Source organism: Oncorhynchus kisutch, linkage group LG19 (assembly GCF_002021735.2).
Source record: "Oncorhynchus kisutch isolate 150728-3 linkage group LG19, Okis_V2, whole genome shotgun sequence".
Classification (NCBI taxonomy): domain Eukaryota; kingdom Metazoa; phylum Chordata; class Actinopteri; order Salmoniformes; family Salmonidae; genus Oncorhynchus; species Oncorhynchus kisutch.
This window is the reverse complement of record NC_034192.2, coordinates 58,253,172-58,270,578: the sequence shown is the minus strand read 5'-3', so window position 1 is coordinate 58,270,578 and position 17,407 is coordinate 58,253,172. Positions and strand designations below refer to the sequence as shown.

Here is a 17,407-nt window from a genome sequence, read left to right as displayed (position 1 = left end):
GTACCCTGTCTCTCTGAACCAGCTAGGATGTACTGTACCCTGTATCTCTGTAACATCTAGGATCTACTGTACCCTGTGTCTCTGAACCAGCTAGGATGTACTGTACCCTGTATCTCTGAAACAGCTAGGATCTACTGTACCCTGTGTCTCTGAACCAGCTAGGATCTACTGTACCCTGTATCTCTGAACCAGCTAGGATCTACTGTACCCTGTATCTCTGAACCAGCTAGGATCTACTGTAGCCTGTACCTCTGAACCAGCTAGGATCTACTGTACCCTGTGCCTCTGCCAGTGAGCCAGCTAGGATCTACTGTTCTCTGTATCTCTGAACCAGCTAGGATCTACTGTACCCTGTGTCTCTGAAACAGCTAGGATCTACTGTACCCTGTAACTCTGAACCAGCTAGGGTCTACTGTACCCTGTAACTCTGAACCAGCTAGGATCTACTGTACCCTTTATCTCTGAACCAGCTAGGATCTACTCTACCCTGTACCTCTAAACCAGCTAGGATCTACTGTACCCTGTGTCTCTGAACCAGCAAGGATCTACTGTACTCTGTATCTCTGAACCAGCTAGAATGTACTGTACCCTGTACCTCTGAACCAGCTAGGATTGACTGTACCCTGTATCTCTGGAACAGCTTGTATCTACTGTACCCTGTGTCTCTGAACCAGCTAGGATTCACTGTACCCTGTATCTCTGGAACAGCTAGTATCTACTGTACCCTGTGTCTCTGAACCAGCTAGGATATACTGTACTCTGTATCTCTGAACCAGCTAGGATCTACTGTACCCTGTACCTCTGAACCAGCTAGGATCTACTGTACCCTGTACCTCTCAACCAGCTAGGATCTACTGTACCCTGTATCTCTGAACCAGCTAGGATCTACTGTACCCTGTATCTCTGGACCAGCTAGGATCTACTGTACCCTGTACCTCTGAACCAGCTAGGATCTACTGTACTCTGTATCTCTGGACCAGCTAGGATCTACTGTACCCTGTACCTCTGAACCAGCTAGGATCTACTGTACTCTGTATCTCTGAACCAGCTAGGATCTACTGTACCCTGGGTCTCTGAAACAGCTAGGATCTACTGTACCCTGTCTCTCTGAACCAGCTAGGATGTACTGTACCCTGTATCTCTGAAACAGCTAGGATGTACTGTACCCTGTATCTCTGAAACAGCTAGGATATACTGTACCCTGTCTCTCTGAACCAGCTAGGATGTACTGTACCCTGTATCTCTGTAACATCTAGGATCTACTGTACCCTGTGTCTCTGAACCAGCTAGGATGTACTGTACCCTGTATCTCTGAAACAGCTAGGATCTACTGTACCCTGTGTCTCTGAACCAGCTAGGATCTACTGTACCCTGTATCTCTGAACCAGCTAGGATCTACTGTACCCTGTATCTCTGAACCAGCTAGGATCTACTGTAGCCTGTACCTCTGAACCAGCTAGGATCTACTGTACCCTGTGCCTCTGCCAGTGAGCCAGCTAGGATCTACTGTTCTCTGTATCTCTGAACCAGCTAGGATCTACTGTACCCTGTGTCTCTGAAACAGCTAGGATCTACTGTACCCTGTAACTCTGAACCAGCTAGGGTCTACTGTACCCTGTAACTCTGAACCAGCTAGGATCTACTGTACCCTTTATCTCTGAACCAGCTAGGATCTACTCTACCCTGTACCTCTAAACCAGCTAGGATCTACTGTACCCTGTGTCTCTGAACCAGCAAGGATCTACTGTACTCTGTATCTCTGAACCAGCTAGAATGTACTGTACCCTGTACCTCTGAACCAGCTAGGATTGACTGTACCCTGTATCTCTGGAACAGCTTGTATCTACTGTACCCTGTGTCTCTGAACCAGCTAGGATTCACTGTACCCTGTATCTCTGGAACAGCTAGTATCTACTGTACCCTGTGTCTCTGAACCAGCTAGGATATACTGTACTCTGTATCTCTGAACCAGCTAGGATCTACTGTACCCTGTACCTCTGAACCAGCTAGGATCTACTGTACCCTGTACCTCTCAACCAGCTAGGATCTACTGTACCCTGTATCTCTGAACCAGCTAGGATCTACTGTACCCTGTATCTCTGGACCAGCTAGGATCTACTGTACCCTGTACCTCTGAACCAGCAAGGATCTACTGTACTCTGTATCTCTGAACCAGCTAGGATCTACTGTACCCTGGGTCTCTGAAACAGCTAGGATCTACTGTACCCTGTGTCTCTGAACCAGCTAGGATCTACTGTACCCTGTCTCTCTGAACCAGCTAGGATGTACTGTACCCTGTATCTCTGAAACAGCTAGGATGTACTGTACCCTGTATCTCTGAAACAGCTAGGATCTACTGTACCCTGTGTCTCTGAACCAGCTAGGATGTACTGTACCCTGTGTCTCTGAACCAGCTAGGATCTACTGTACCCTGTATCTCTGAACCAGCTAGGATCTACTGTACCCTGTATCTCTGAACCAGCTAGGATCTACTGTAGCCTGCACCTCTGAACCAGCTAGGATCTACTGTACCCTGTGTCTCTGAAACAGCTAGGATCTACAGTACCCTGTAACTCTGAACCAGCTAGGGTCTACTGTACCCTGTAACTCTGAACCAGCTAGGATCTACTGTACCCTTTATCTCTGAACCAGCTAGGATCTACTGTACCCTGTACCTCTAAACCAGCTAGGATCTACTGTACCCTGTGTCTCTGAACCAGCAAGGATCTACTGTACTCTGTATCTCTGAACCAGCTAGAATGTACTGTACCCTGTACCTCTGAACCAGCTAGGATTGACTGTACCCTGTATCTCTGGAACAGCTTGTATCTACTGTACCCTGTGTCTCTGAACCAGCTAGGATTCACTGTACCCCGTATCTCTGGAACAGCTAGTATCTACTGTACCCTGTGTCTCTGAACCAGCTAGGATATACTGTACTCTGTATCTCTGAACCGGCTAGGATCTACTGTACCCTGTACCTCTGAACCAGCTAGGATCTACTGTACCCTGTACCTCTCAACCAGCTAGGATCTACTGTACCCTGTATCTCTGAACCAGCTAGGATCTACTGTACCCTGTATCTCTGGACCAGCTAGGATCTACTGTACCCTGTACCTCTGAACCAGCTAGGATCTACTGTACTCTGTATCTCTGAACCAGCTAGGATCTACTGTACCCTGGGTCTCTGAAACAGCTAGGATCTACTGTACCCTGTGTCTCTGAACCAGCTAGTATCTACTGTACCCTGTCTCTCTGAACCAGCTAGGATGTACTGTACCCTGTATCTCTGAAACAGCTAGGATGTACTGTACCCTGTATCTCTGAAACAGCTAGGATCTACTGTACCCTGTGTCTCTGAACCAGCTAGGATGTACTGTACCCTGTGTCTCTGAACCAGCTAGGATCTACTGTACCCTGTATCTCTGAACCAGCTAGGATCTACTGTAGCCTGTACCTCTGAACCAGCTAGGATCTACTGTACCCTGTGCCTCTGCCAGTGAGCCAGGTAGGATCTACTGTTCTCTGTATCTCTGAACCAGCTAGGATCTACTGTACCCTGTGTCTCTGCCAGTGAGCCAGCTAGGATCTACTGTTCTCTGTATCTCTGAACCAGCTAGGATCTACTGTACTCTGTATCTCTGAACCAGCTAGGATCTACTGTACCCTGTATCTCTGAACCAACTAGGATCTACTGTAGCCTGTACCTCTGAACCAGCTAGGATCTACTGTACCCTGTGCCTCTGCCAGTGAGCCAGCTAGGATCTACTGTTCTCTGTATCTCTGAACCAGCTAGGATCTACTGTTCTCTGTATCTCTGAACCAGCTAGGATCTACTGTACCCTGTAACTCTGAACCAGCTAGGATCTACTGTACCCTGTACCTCTGAACCAGCTAGGATCTACTTTACCCTGTATCTCTGAACCAGCTAGGATCTACTGTACCCTGTATCTCTGAAACAGCTAGGATGTACTGTACCCTGTATCTCTGAAACAGCTAGGATCTACTGTACCCTGTCTCTCTGAACCAGCTAGGATGTACTGTACCCTGTATCTCTGAAACAGCTAGGATCTACTGTACCCCATATCTCTGAACCAGCTAGGATCTACTGTAGCCTGTACCTCTGAACCAGCTAGGATCTACTGTACCCTGTGCCTCTGCCAGTGAGCCAGCTAGCTTCTACTGTTCTCTGTATCTCTGAACCAGCTAGGATCTACTGTACCCTGTGTCTCTGCCAGTGAGCCAGCTAGGATCTACTGTTCTCTGTATCTCTGAACCAGCTAGGATCTACTGTACTCTGTATCTCTGAACCAGCTAGGATCTACTGTACCCTGTACCTCTCAACCAGCTAGGATCTACTGTACCCTGTATCTCTGAACCAGCTAGGATCTACTGTACCCTGTATCTCTGGACCAGCTAGGATCTACTGTACCCTGTACCTCTGAACCAGCTAGGATCTACTGTACTCTGTATCTCTGAACCAGCTAGGATCTACTGTACCCTGGGTCTCTGAAACAGCTAGGATCTACTGTACCCTGTGTCTCTGAACCAGCTAGGATCTACTGTACCCTGTCTCTCTGAACCAGCTAGGATGTACTGTACCCTGTATCTCTGAAACAGCTAGGATGTACTGTACCCTGTATCTCTGAAACAGCTAGGATCTACTGTACCCTGTGTCTCTGAACCAGCTAGGATGTACTGTACCCTGTGTCTCTGAACCAGCTAGGATCTACTGTACCCTGTACCTCTGAACCAGCTAGGATCTACTGTACTCTGTATCTCTGAACCAGCTAGGATCTACTGTACCCTGGGTCTCTGAAACAGCTAGGATCTACTGTACCCTGTACCTCTGAAACAGCTAGGATCTACTGTACCCTGTGCCTCTGCCAGTGAGCCAGGTAGGATCTACTGTTCTCTGTATCTCTGAACCAGCTAGGATCTACTGTACCCTGTGTCTCTGCCAGTGAGCCAGCTAGGATCTACTGTTCTCTGTATCTCTGAACCAGCTAGGATCTACTGTACTCTGTATCTCTGAACCAGCTAGGATCTACTGTACCCTGTATCTCTGAACCAACTAGGATCTACTGTAGCCTGTACCTCTGAACCAGCTAGGATCTACTGTACCCTGTGCCTCTGCCAGTGAGCCAGCTAGGATCTACTGTTCTCTGTATCTCTGAACCAGCTAGGATCTACTGTTCTCTGTATCTCTGAACCAGCTAGGATCTACTGTACCCTGTAACTCTGAACCAGCTAGGATCTACTGTACCCTGTACCTCTGAACCAGCTAGGATCTACTTTACCCTGTATCTCTGAACCAGCTAGGATCTACTGTACCCTGTATCTCTGAAACAGCTAGGATGTACTGTACCCTGTATCTCTGAAACAGCTAGGATCTACTGTACCCTGTCTCTCTGAACCAGCTAGGATGTACTGTACCCTGTATCTCTGAAACAGCTAGGATCTACTGTACACTGTGTCTCTGAACCAGCTAGGATGTACTGAACCCTGTATCTCTGAAACAGCTAGGGTCTACTGTACCCTGTGTCTCTGAACCAGCTAGGATCTACTGTACCCTGTATCTCTGAAACAGCTAGGATGTACTGTACTCTGTATCTCTGAACCAGCTAGGATCTACTGTACCCCATATCTCTGAACCAGCTAGGATCTACTGTAGCCTGTACCTCTGAACCAGCTAGGATCTACTGTACCCTGTGCCTCTGCCAGTGAGCCAGCTAGCTTCTACTGTTCTCTGTATCTCTGAACCAGCTAGGATCTACTGTACCCTGTGTCTCTGCCAGTGAGCCAGCTAGGATCTACTGTTCTCTGTATCTCTGAACCAGCTAGGATCTACTGTACTCTGTATCTCTGAACCAGCTAGGATCTACTGTACCCTGTACCTCTCAACCAGCTAGGATCTACTGTACCCTGTATCTCTGAACCAGCTAGGATCTACTGTACCCTGTATCTCTGGACCAGCTAGGATCTACTGTACCCTGTACCTCTGAACCAGCTAGGATCTACTGTACTCTGTATCTCTGAACCAGCTAGGATCTACTGTACCCTGGGTCTCTGAAACAGCTAGGATCTACTGTACCCTGTGTCTCTGAACCAGCTAGGATCTACTGTACCCTGTCTCTCTGAACCAGCTAGGATGTACTGTACCCTGTATCTCTGAAACAGCTAGGATGTACTGTACCCTGTATCTCTGAAACAGCTAGGATCTACTGTACCCTGTGTCTCTGAACCAGCTAGGATGTACTGTACCCTGTGTCTCTGAACCAGCTAGGATCTACTGTACCCTGTATCTCTGAACCAGCTAGGATCTACTGTACCCTGTATCTCTGAACCAGCTAGGATCTACTGTAGCCTGCACCTCTGAACCAGCTAGGATCTACTGTACCCTGTGTCTCTGAAACAGCTAGGATCTACAGTACCCTGTAACTCTGAACCAGCTAGGGTCTACTGTACCCTGTAACTCTGAACCAGCTAGGATCTACTGTACCCTTTATCTCTGAACCAGCTAGGATCTACTCTACCCTGTACCTCTAAACCAGCTAGGATCTACTGTACCCTGTGTCTCTGAACCAGCAAGGATCTACTGTACTCTGTATCTCTGAACCAGCTAGAATGTACTGTACCCTGTACCTCTGAACCAGCTAGGATTGACTGTACCCTGTATCTCTGGAACAGCTTGTATCTACTGTACCCTGTGTCTCTGAACCAGCTAGGATTCACTGTACCCTGTATCTCTGGAACAGCTAGTATCTACTGTACCCTGTGTCTCTGAACCAGCTAGGATATACTGTACTCTGTATCTCTGAACCGGCTAGGATCTACTGTACCCTGTACCTCTGAACCAGCTAGGATCTACTGTACCCTGTACCTCTCAACCAGCTAGGATCTACTGTACCCTGTATCTCTGAACCAGCTAGGATCTACTGTACCCTGTATCTCTGGACCAGCTAGGATCTACTGTACCCTGTACCTCTGAACCAGCTAGGATCTACTGTACTCTGTATCTCTGAACCAGCTAGGATCTACTGTACCCTGGGTCTCTGAAACAGCTAGGATCTACTGTACCCTGTGTCTCTGAACCAGCTAGTATCTACTGTACCCTGTCTCTCTGAACCAGCTAGGATGTACTGTACCCTGTATCTCTGAAACAGCTAGGATGTACTGTACCCTGTATCTCTGAAACAGCTAGGATCTACTGTACCCTGTGTCTCTGAACCAGCTAGGATGTACTGTACCCTGTGTCTCTGAACCAGCTAGGATCTACTGTACCCTGTATCTCTGAACCAGCTAGGATCTACTGTAGCCTGTACCTCTGAACCAGCTAGGATCTACTGTACCCTGTGCCTCTGCCAGTGAGCCAGGTAGGATCTACTGTTCTCTGTATCTCTGAACCAGCTAGGATCTACTGTACCCTGTGTCTCTGCCAGTGAGCCAGCTAGGATCTACTGTTCTCTGTATCTCTGAACCAGCTAGGATCTACTGTACTCTGTATCTCTGAACCAGCTAGGATCTACTGTACCCTGTATCTCTGAACCAACTAGGATCTACTGTAGCCTGTACCTCTGAACCAGCTAGGATCTACTGTACCCTGTGCCTCTGCCAGTGAGCCAGCTAGGATCTACTGTTCTCTGTATCTCTGAACCAGCTAGGATCTACTGTTCTCTGTATCTCTGAACCAGCTAGGATCTACTGTACCCTGTAACTCTGAACCAGCTAGGATCTACTGTACCCTGTACCTCTGAACCAGCTAGGATCTACTTTACCCTGTATCTCTGAACCAGCTAGGATCTACTGTACCCTGTATCTCTGAAACAGCTAGGATGTACTGTACCCTGTATCTCTGAAACAGCTAGGATCTACTGTACCCTGTCTCTCTGAACCAGCTAGGATGTACTGTACCCTGTATCTCTGAAACAGCTAGGATCTACTGTACACTGTGTCTCTGAACCAGCTAGGATGTACTGAACCCTGTATCTCTGAAACAGCTAGGGTCTACTGTACCCTGTGTCTCTGAACCAGCTAGGATCTACTGTACCCTGTATCTCTGAAACAGCTAGGATGTACTGTACTCTGTATCTCTGAACCAGCTAGGATCTACTGTACCCCATATCTCTGAACCAGCTAGGATCTACTGTAGCCTGTACCTCTGAACCAGCTAGGATCTACTGTACCCTGTGCCTCTGCCAGTGAGCCAGCTAGCTTCTACTGTTCTCTGTATCTCTGAACCAGCTAGGATCTACTGTACCCTGTGTCTCTGCCAGTGAGCCAGCTAGGATCTACTGTTCTCTGTATCTCTGAACCAGCTAGGATCTACTGTACTCTGTATCTCTGAACCAGCTAGGATCTACTGTACCCTGTACCTCTGAACCAGCTAGGATCTACTGTACCCTGTACCTCTGAACCAGCTAGGATCTACTGTACCCTGTATCTCTGAACCAGCTAGGATCTACTGTACCCTGTATCTCTGAACCAGCTAGGATCTACTGTACCCTGTACCTCTGAACCAGCTAGGATCTACTGTACTCTGTATCTCTGAACCAGCTAGGATCTACTGTACCCTGTGTCTCTGAAACAGCTAGGATCTACTGTACCCTGTGTCTCTGAACCAGCTAGGATGTACTGTACCCTGTATCTCTGAAACAGCTAGGATCTACTGTACCCTGTGTCTCTGAACCAGCTAGGATGTACTGTAACCTGTATCTCTGAAACAGCTAGGATCTACTGTACCCTGTGTCTCTGAACCAGCTAGGATCTACTGTACCCTGTATCTCTGAACCAGCTAGGATCTACTGTACCCTGTGCCTCTGCCAGTGAGCCAGCTAGGATCTACTGTTCTCTGTATCTCTGAACCAGCTAGGATCTACTGTACCCTGTGTCTCTGCCAGTGAGCCAGCTAGGATCTACTGTTCTCTGTATCTCTGAACCAGCTAGGATCTACTGTACCCTGTGTCTCTGCCAGTGAGCCAGCTAGGATCTACTGTTCTCTGTATCTCTGAACCAGCTAGGATCTACTGTACTCTGTATCTCTGAACCAGCTAGGATCTACTGTACCCTGTATCTCTGAACCAACTAGGATCTACTGTAGCCTGTACCTCTGAACCAGCTAGGATCTACTGTACCCTGTGCCTCTGCCAGTGAGCCAGCTAGGATCTACTGTTCTCTGTATCTCTGAACCAGCTAGGATCTACTGTACCCTGTGTCTCCGCCAGTGAGCCAGCTAGGATCTACTGTTCTCTGTATCTCTGAACCAGCTAGGATCTACTGTACTCTGTATCTCTGAACCAGCTAGGATCTACTGTACCCTGTACCTCTGAACCAGCTAGGATCTACTGTACCCTGTGTCTCTGCCAGTGAGCCAGCTAGGATCTACTGTTATCTGTACCTCTAAACTAGCTTGGGTCTGATGTCTTTCTACACAAAAAAGTCATTCTCAGGTTCTCTCCAAGAATAATGTAATCGGCAGGCAGGGCCCACAGCTCCACGAGGTAACCACAAAAATAGACCTCACTAAGACAAGTACTCTGTCCCAAATTGCTCCCTGTTCCTTACATAGTGCACTACTTTGACCAGATACCTATATAGGGCCCTTGTCAAAAGAAGTGCCCTATATAGGCAATAGGGTGCCATTGGAGACAATTTCCATTTGGCATGTAGCCAAGATCAAGTGAGAGACAAGATAGTGAACACTTGAATCAGCTCACCTAAGTAATTCACAGCTTTTAGCTCAGCAGGCTAACACATTCATGTGGCGCATAGACCTGGGTTCGAACCCCAGGTCTGGTTTGTCCCGTCATAAGCTACAGTGATTTAAACACTATTTTAAACACTATTTTATTATTTCTCTCATAATTTCCTCCCTGCGATCTATTAGTGCTAAATAGGTATAGTCAGACAGGTCAGACTGTCTATCCAGAGTCATTTGGAAAGCAGTCTATTACAGTATCAATGGCTGAAGTCTTGCCCATTTGCAACGCAATTAAAAACTCAATTTTCGAAGAGCTTTGCAGCGGTTGATAAACGAGTCAGTAATCCGCTAACTGCTCCTCTGTTTGGCTGAAGCACAGTAATGATAGACAAGTAGTGTGAAAGAGAGAGAGAGAGAGTGGCAGAGAGGAGACTAAACTCACTGAGGACTTACTAGAAAATAGTAACTAGGCTACACATAGAGAACAGAAACATTAGCAGTAGGCAACAGACCCATACCTAAAAATATAAATATATTGATCTAGTGAGTTCAGAAAAAAATGGCATTTGTGGGTCTCAGTCATGTATTTCAAGCATGCTTCATGGGTGAAAGATAGGGACAGTCATGATGGCAATTTATTTCAGTTAAGAAAATAATCTTATTTTCAATGATGGCCTAGGAACAGTGGGTTAACTGGTCTAGGAACAGTGGGTTAACTGGTCTAGGAACAGTGGGTTAACTGGTCTAGGAACAGTGGGTTAACTGGCCTAGGAACAGTGGGTTAACTGGCCTAGGAACAGTGGGTTAACTGGTCTAGGAACAGTGGGTTAACTGGCCTAGGAATAGTGGGTTAACTGCCTGTTCAGGGGCAGAACGAAAGATTTGTACCTTGTCAGCTCAGGTATTTGAACTTGCAACTTTCCAGTTACTAGTCTAATGCTCTAACCACTAGGCTACCCTGCCCCTATAAAATGTAATTTAAAAAAACGACCAGTAACATATAGCGAAATCTAAATATAAATGTTTAGGCCGTAAGGCGTAATCTACACCAGTTGTGTAGCTTGTTTCTCTCGTTCCCGAGTTCCAGTCACTTCAGCACCATGGACAGCGCCTCATGCTGCGCTCTCTATCCGGGTTCTGAAAGGAGAGCAAGCAGTACTTTGCCCACGCTATTAAAAATAATTAGGAAATCAAAGATAGTCTATATAGATTTTTAATCATGCTAGTCTATATAGGTGTTTAACAATAAATGTGAGTTACTTCTGATCATAGCAGTATGACAACATATTCACGAAAACCAGTTTTATGTATAGTTTATTCCGGGTTGTTTTGAATAGCTTCTAATTATGAATCCACTTGTGTTCTTTGTTTTGCCTCTACTCTATCCGCGCTCACTAACGCCAACTTCCCCTCATCATATCCTTGAGGCGGCAGCTGCACCAGCTGTAAGCGGTTATCTACTGTAGCCAATTGAAAGGCATTGGCCGCCTGAGATTGCCGTGCTTTCTCCTATTGATTGCGCGCGGATACAGTAATGTGGACGAGCGTGGCACTAGTGCCTTTGCAGTCAGTCCTACTAGTGGAGCTGAGCTGGGCTAGTGTTATCCGGTAACGGAGTCCGGTGCACACAGGACGAGGAAGCTTTTAATCAAAAAACATTTAATCAAAATCGCCGCTGGTCCAATCGGAGGAGCTTGTTTTCTTAATCAGATCAGCTAGTTTCTCAACCACCATCTTTGGGACGAATAAGTCCCAGCCTCTCTCTCTCTCACACACACTCTCCTCTCACAGTTGCAGAAAATTGCTCCGCAGCCCCGTGCTGCACCTTAATGAACCCAATTGGTGCACTGTGAGCGACCATCATAAATCTGGAGGATTTTCAGCATCTTCGGGGTTGCTTATGAATTTGCTTAGGCAGATCCTTTTAAGGAGTTGAGAACATAGACGGGTTGGAGAAATTGCGAAAATGGCACAAAACGTGGTTCTATTTTTATTGTGGCTTTCGGGCAGATCACTCGCGGGATTTCCCAATCAGATTAATATAGGTAAGTAGTCCGTAAAATAATTATAACAGAATTTTAGAATCATTTTTGCTTTTCGCCGGTAATTTTATGGATAATGCCGGTTCTTCGGAGTATGACCTTTATCGGGTGTGTTATTAATTAAGTCGGTTGCTTTGCTTGAAGTAATACATATTGAACTTGCTCCGCCGCTTTGATGACAGATAATATGAAATACAACGTTAGAAAAATGCTTGAAAGAAATTACCTCATTGAATGGTTCACGGGAAAATGTTGCAACTTCATAAGGGTGAAAATTGTAGGGAGCAATTCCGCAATAACACGTTTCTGTAGACAGAATGATGAGGAGTAAAGAAGAATTATGTGTGATTTATTTATCCTAATTAATTTGACGCACGAGTCTGCCTACATGATCCGTGTTGTTTGGTTTAACACTTGAGAGTCGTGTATAAACAGAATGACGGAGATCCCTGCAGTTTAACAATTGTTATGTAAGCTACATACAAGTCAAGTGCCACTGAAGTCGATGTCTTCCTCAAGTTTTCCTCGACAGGCAGTAGGTGGGCTACCCTACCTACCGTCCGTGCTAGGGCCAGTGGTGGTTCCTTCCGGTGTCTATAAAAATATAAGGCAGACAGAGTTGGATGTAAAATGTGTGTAAATAATGATGACGGGAAATGGTAGCCGAAGTTGATTATGTATCTGTATGTCTTCTAGGTGGTCTGTTCATGCGGTCCACTGTGCAGGAGCACAGTGCGTTTAGGTTCGCTGTTCAGCTTTACAACACCAACCAAAACACTACGGAGAAACCCTTCCATCTCAACTACAATGTAGACAACCTCGAGTCGTCTAACAGCTTCTCAGTCACCCATGCATGTAAGTAGAGAGCTGTTTTCAATTAAAATCTCCCTCTGCTCGGAATATGTCCAGAATTCCCCCTTGAACACACACACACACACACACACACACACACACACACACACACACACACACACACACACACACACACACACACACACACACACACACACACACACACACACACACACACACACACACACACACACACACACACACACACACACACACACACACAGAAACAGACACGGCATTCATAATAACATAGTGAATGCATGGTGTGAAAATGCTTTTGCTAGGTAGGCCTACAGTAGATAAGACCAGGGTCCAGAGGACGGGGTGCCAGAGTGCCTTTTGAGATGTCTCAATGGTTCACTATTGTTAGGTCACACCAATGGTTCACTATTGTTAGGTCACACCAATGGTCACCAACCTCTTCTAAGTCCAGGTCACTTTGTGAGTCGGATATGACTAAGCCTATGCAACATTAACCAATTAAAAACAATTCTGTAATAATAATGTTTTTTTGCAGTAGGCTATAGACCCAACATAGTATCACTGCATATTGGCTATGCTTTATTTTATTTATTAATGTTAGTATGATTATTTGTTTTTTTGGGCTATGCTTATATTGCCCATAATCATTAGCTTTTTTTTTTTACTGAACTGATGGACTGCAACTGATGGTCAGTCTGAGGGGAGGAAGCAACGGTGAGGCTAACTCTCACCCGACTCAACCTCCCTCCGTTCTCCCTCCCTCCCTCTGTTCTCCCTCCCTCTGTTCTCCCTCCCTCCATTCTCCCTCCCTCCATTCTCCCTCCCTCCGTTCTCCCTCCCTCCCTCCGTTCTCCCTCCCTCCCTCTGTTCTCCCTCCCTCCGTTCTCCGTTCTCCCTTCCTCCATTCTCCCTCCCTCCGTTCTCCCTCCCTCCGTTCTCCCTCCCTCCGTTCTCCCTCCCTCCACTGAGAAAAAGGGGACACAGTCTTCCAGCTGATGGTGAAACTCAAGTCGCATTGTATTATTTCTGCCTCATGCAACAATTCATGTTGTTACTCCTATGACCAGAGAAAGTGAAATATTCCTCTCTACTAAAAAAGACACAAGTCGCTAATAATAGCAGCGCTAGCTTATGGAAACACTGTGCTGTAGTCAGTCACTCAGTGCTGGTTGTAGCACTGCAGCACTGAGTAGGAAGAATGCACATTTTATGGCTTATAAAAATGTTGAACAAAGTGTTGACAGTGCTGAATAACAACATAAACATGAACTTCCTCCTAAAAACAAATGTTCTTTGCTTTATTCTCTCTAGTCATGGTTTTAAAAGTCTTGAAATCTCACAGTATCAACTTCGCTGTGCATTCAAGGTTTCTTTTTACAGTCTATGGCTCGAGGAAACTGTGCAGACACGGTGATCTGAGCTATCTGATTGGCCAGCGGTAGGCCTATAGGTGCACTTGATTTGCTCTCTGGGTCTGCTGGGTAGGCGGCGTTCTACCTTCAGACACGTGAAATGGTTAAAAATGGGAATCCTTTGCCTTCCCGGCACTAGGGCTGCTGAATCAAGTGCAACTACCGCCAACAGAGCAAAGTGGGAAAAAATGGCAAGGCAAGGCTTTATCCTGGGTTGTTTACATACATTTTTGGTGGTCGACTAGGAATGCCTCGGAGATCGACCAATCAAGATAGAGATGTCTCATTCATCCACTGTTGATACACAACACTGAGGTAGAGACGTCTGAATGGTTCATTGTTTGTATAGGCCGTATGATATTACTAAGGTAAATATCTCTGTAGCAAATACAAACCAAGATGTGCATCTCAAATAGCCCCTTATTCATTTTGTAGTGCACTACTTTTGACCAGAGCCCCATCAAAAGTAGTGCACTTTAAATGGGAATAGGGCTCTGGTCTAAAGTAGTGCACTACAAAGGGAATAGGGCTCTGGTCTAAAGTTGTGCATCACAAAGGGAATAGGGCTCTGGTCTAAAGTAGGAAAATGGGAATAGAGTGCCATTTGGGACAAGAATACAAATGAAATTCCCTTGGCAACATCCCGAGGAGAAGATCACGTGTATATGATAGGGAAGGCATGGTATCTTTACAGTGAGAGAGGGAGGCTGTATGACCTTGTAGAGGAAAGACGAGAAAACAGTAACAACATATGCAATAACCATGGTGCCAAGGACTCCATGTGGGTGGTTTCAGCATGCTCCTTAACAGACGTAAAACATCAGAATAGTGTTTTTAATCTAGGTAGGAGTATCGACTCTGATTTGGATATCTCCATATTTAAAAAGAGTTGGAGTTGCCTTTCAGATCATAATGAATACGATTACATGGACAGAGGGACCTAAATACCTGATCCTAGACCAGCACTCCATCTCGGAGATGCTTTACAATCAATATAGACTCCACTCCATCAATAACAGGCTCCTCCCTACATGCTGCGGTTACATGTAGCTCCTCTCAGTGTGGCCAATGGCTTATTCATCCAGTCATACATTCAAACTGCACTCTGCTCTGCTCTCTACTGTGTTTAAACTGCACTCTGCTCTGCTCTCTACTGTGTTCAAACTGCACTCTGCTCTGCTCTCTACTGTGTTTAAACTGCACTCTGCTCTGCTCTCAACTGTGTTCAAACTGCACTCTGCTCTGCTCTCTCTACTCTGCTCTCTACTGTGTTCAATCTGCACTCTGCTCTGCTCTCTTTGCTCTACTGTGATCAACCTGCACTCTGCTCTCTACTGTGTTCAAACTGCACTCTGCTCTGCTCTCTCTACTCTGCTCTCTACTGTGTTCAAACTGCACTCTGCTCTGCTCTCTCTGCTCTCTACTGTGTTCAATCTGCACTCTGCTCTGCTCTCTTTGCTCTACTGTGATCAACCTGCACTCTGCTCTCTACTGTGTTCAAACTGCACTCTGCTCTGCTTTCTCTACTCTGCTCTCTACTGTGTTCAAACTGCACTCTGCTCTGCTCTCTCTGCTCTCTACTGTGTTCAATCTGGACTCTGCTCTGCTCTCTTTGCTCTACTGTGATCAACCTGCACTCTGCTCTCTACTGTGTTCAAACTGCACTCTGCTCTGCGCTCTACTGTGCTCAAACTGCACTCTGCTCTGCTCTCTGCTGTGTTCAATCTGCACTCTGCTCAGCTGTCTCTCTCTACTGTGTCTCTGCTCTACTCTCTCTCCTCTCTACTGTGTTCAAATTGCACTCTGCTCCGCTCTCTACTGTGTTCAAATTGCACTCTGCTCCGCTCTCTACTGTGTTCAAACGTCTCTCTACGCTGCTCTCTTCTGGGAAATTGTTTGTTGTTGCCGGGGGTCGATGTGAATGGCATTCTTTTATGATGCTGTATATTGTGTTCCCTGTGGCCTCGTTTAGATCTGATTACAGGCAATGTAAAGAAAGTAAAGAACGTAACGTAAAGAAAGAGTAATGAAGGAAAACGATGACAAGGGAAAGGAAGGAGAGGGAATGGGAGGAGAGGAGGAGGTAAGGGAGGAGATGGAGAGGGAGAAGGAAAGGGAGGAGAGGGAAAGGGAGGAGAGGAGGAGGTAAGGGAGGAGATGGAGAAGGAGAAGGAAAGAGAGGAGAGGGAAAGGGAGGAGAGGAGGAGGTAAGGGAGGAGATGGAGAGGGAGAAGGAAAGAGAGGAGAGGGAAAGGGAGGAGAGGAGGAGGTAAGGGAGGAGAGGGAGTAGGAAAGGGAGGAGAGGGAATGGGAGGAAAGGAGGAGGTAAGGGAGGAGATGGAGAGGGAGAAGGAAAGGGAGGAGAGGGAAAGGTAAGGGAGGAGTAGGAGAGGGAGAAGGAAAGAGAGGAGAGGGAAAGGGAGGAGAGGAGGAGGTAAGGGAGGAGATGGAGAGGGAGAAGGAAAGAGAGGAGAGGGAAAGGGAGGAGAGGAGGAGGTAAGGGAGGAGATGGAGAGGGAGAAGGAAAGGGAGGAGAGGGAAAGGGAGGAGAAGAGGAGGTAAGGGAGGAGATGGAGAGGGAGAAGGAAAGAGAGGAGAGTGAAAAGGGAGGAGATGAGGAGGAAAGGGAGGAGATGGAGAGGGAGAAGGAAAGAGAGGAGAGGGAAAGGGAGTAGAGGAGGAGGTAAGGGAGGATATGGAGAGGGAGAAGGAAAGAGAGGAGAGGGAAAGGGAGGAGAGGAGGAGGTAAGGGAGGAGATGGAGAGGGAGAAGGAAAGGGAGGAGAGGGAATGGGAGGAGAGGAGGAGGTAAGGTAGGAGATGGAGAGGGAGAAGGAAAGAGAGGAGAGGGAAAGGGAGGAGAGGAGGAGAGGAGGAGGTAAGGGAGGAGATGGAAAGGGAGGAGAGGAGGAGGTAAGGGAGGAGATGGAGAGGGAGGAGAGGAGGAGGTAAGGGAGGAGAGGGAAAGGGAGGAGAGGAGGAGGTAAGGGAGGAGATGGAGAGGGAGAAGGAAAGAGAGGAGAGGGAAAGGGAGGAGAGGAGGAGGTAAGGGAAGAGATGGAGAAGGAAAGAGAGGAGAGGGAAAGGGAGGAGAGGAGGAGGTAAGGGAGGAGATGGAGAGGGAGAAGGAAAGGGAGGAGAGGAGGAGGTAAGGGAGGAGATGGAGAGGGAGAAGGAAAGGGAGGAGAGGGAAAGGGAAAGGGAGGAGAGGAGGAGGTAAGGGAGGAGATGGAGAGGGAGAAGGAAAGACAGGAGAGGGAAAGGGAGGAGAGGAGGAGGTAAGGGAGGAGAGGGAAAGGGAGGAGAGGAGGAGGTAAGGGAGGAGATGGAGAGGGAGAAGGAAAGACAGGAGAGGGAAAGGGAGGAGAGGAGGAGGTAAGGGAGGAGAGGGAATGGGAGAAGGAAAGAGAGGAGAGGGAA

General features: G+C 47.0%; 1 protein-coding gene across 1 annotated transcript in view; it reads left to right on the top strand.

The window, feature by feature from the left end:
* Window positions 1-11,215: 11,215 nt before the first annotated feature.
* The window catches only part of LOC109910292 (glutamate receptor 3), a 241,687-nt gene continuing 235,495 nt past the window's right edge, over window positions 11,216-17,407 (top strand). Inside the window, exons 1-2 of the mRNA XM_031797265.1 lie at window positions 11,216-11,745; window positions 12,439-12,597. Of these exons, the coding sequence (XP_031653125.1) occupies window positions 11,667-11,745; window positions 12,439-12,597 (238 nt within the window). The 5' untranslated portion in view covers window positions 11,216-11,666. The remainder of the gene's footprint in view (window positions 11,746-12,438; window positions 12,598-17,407) is intronic.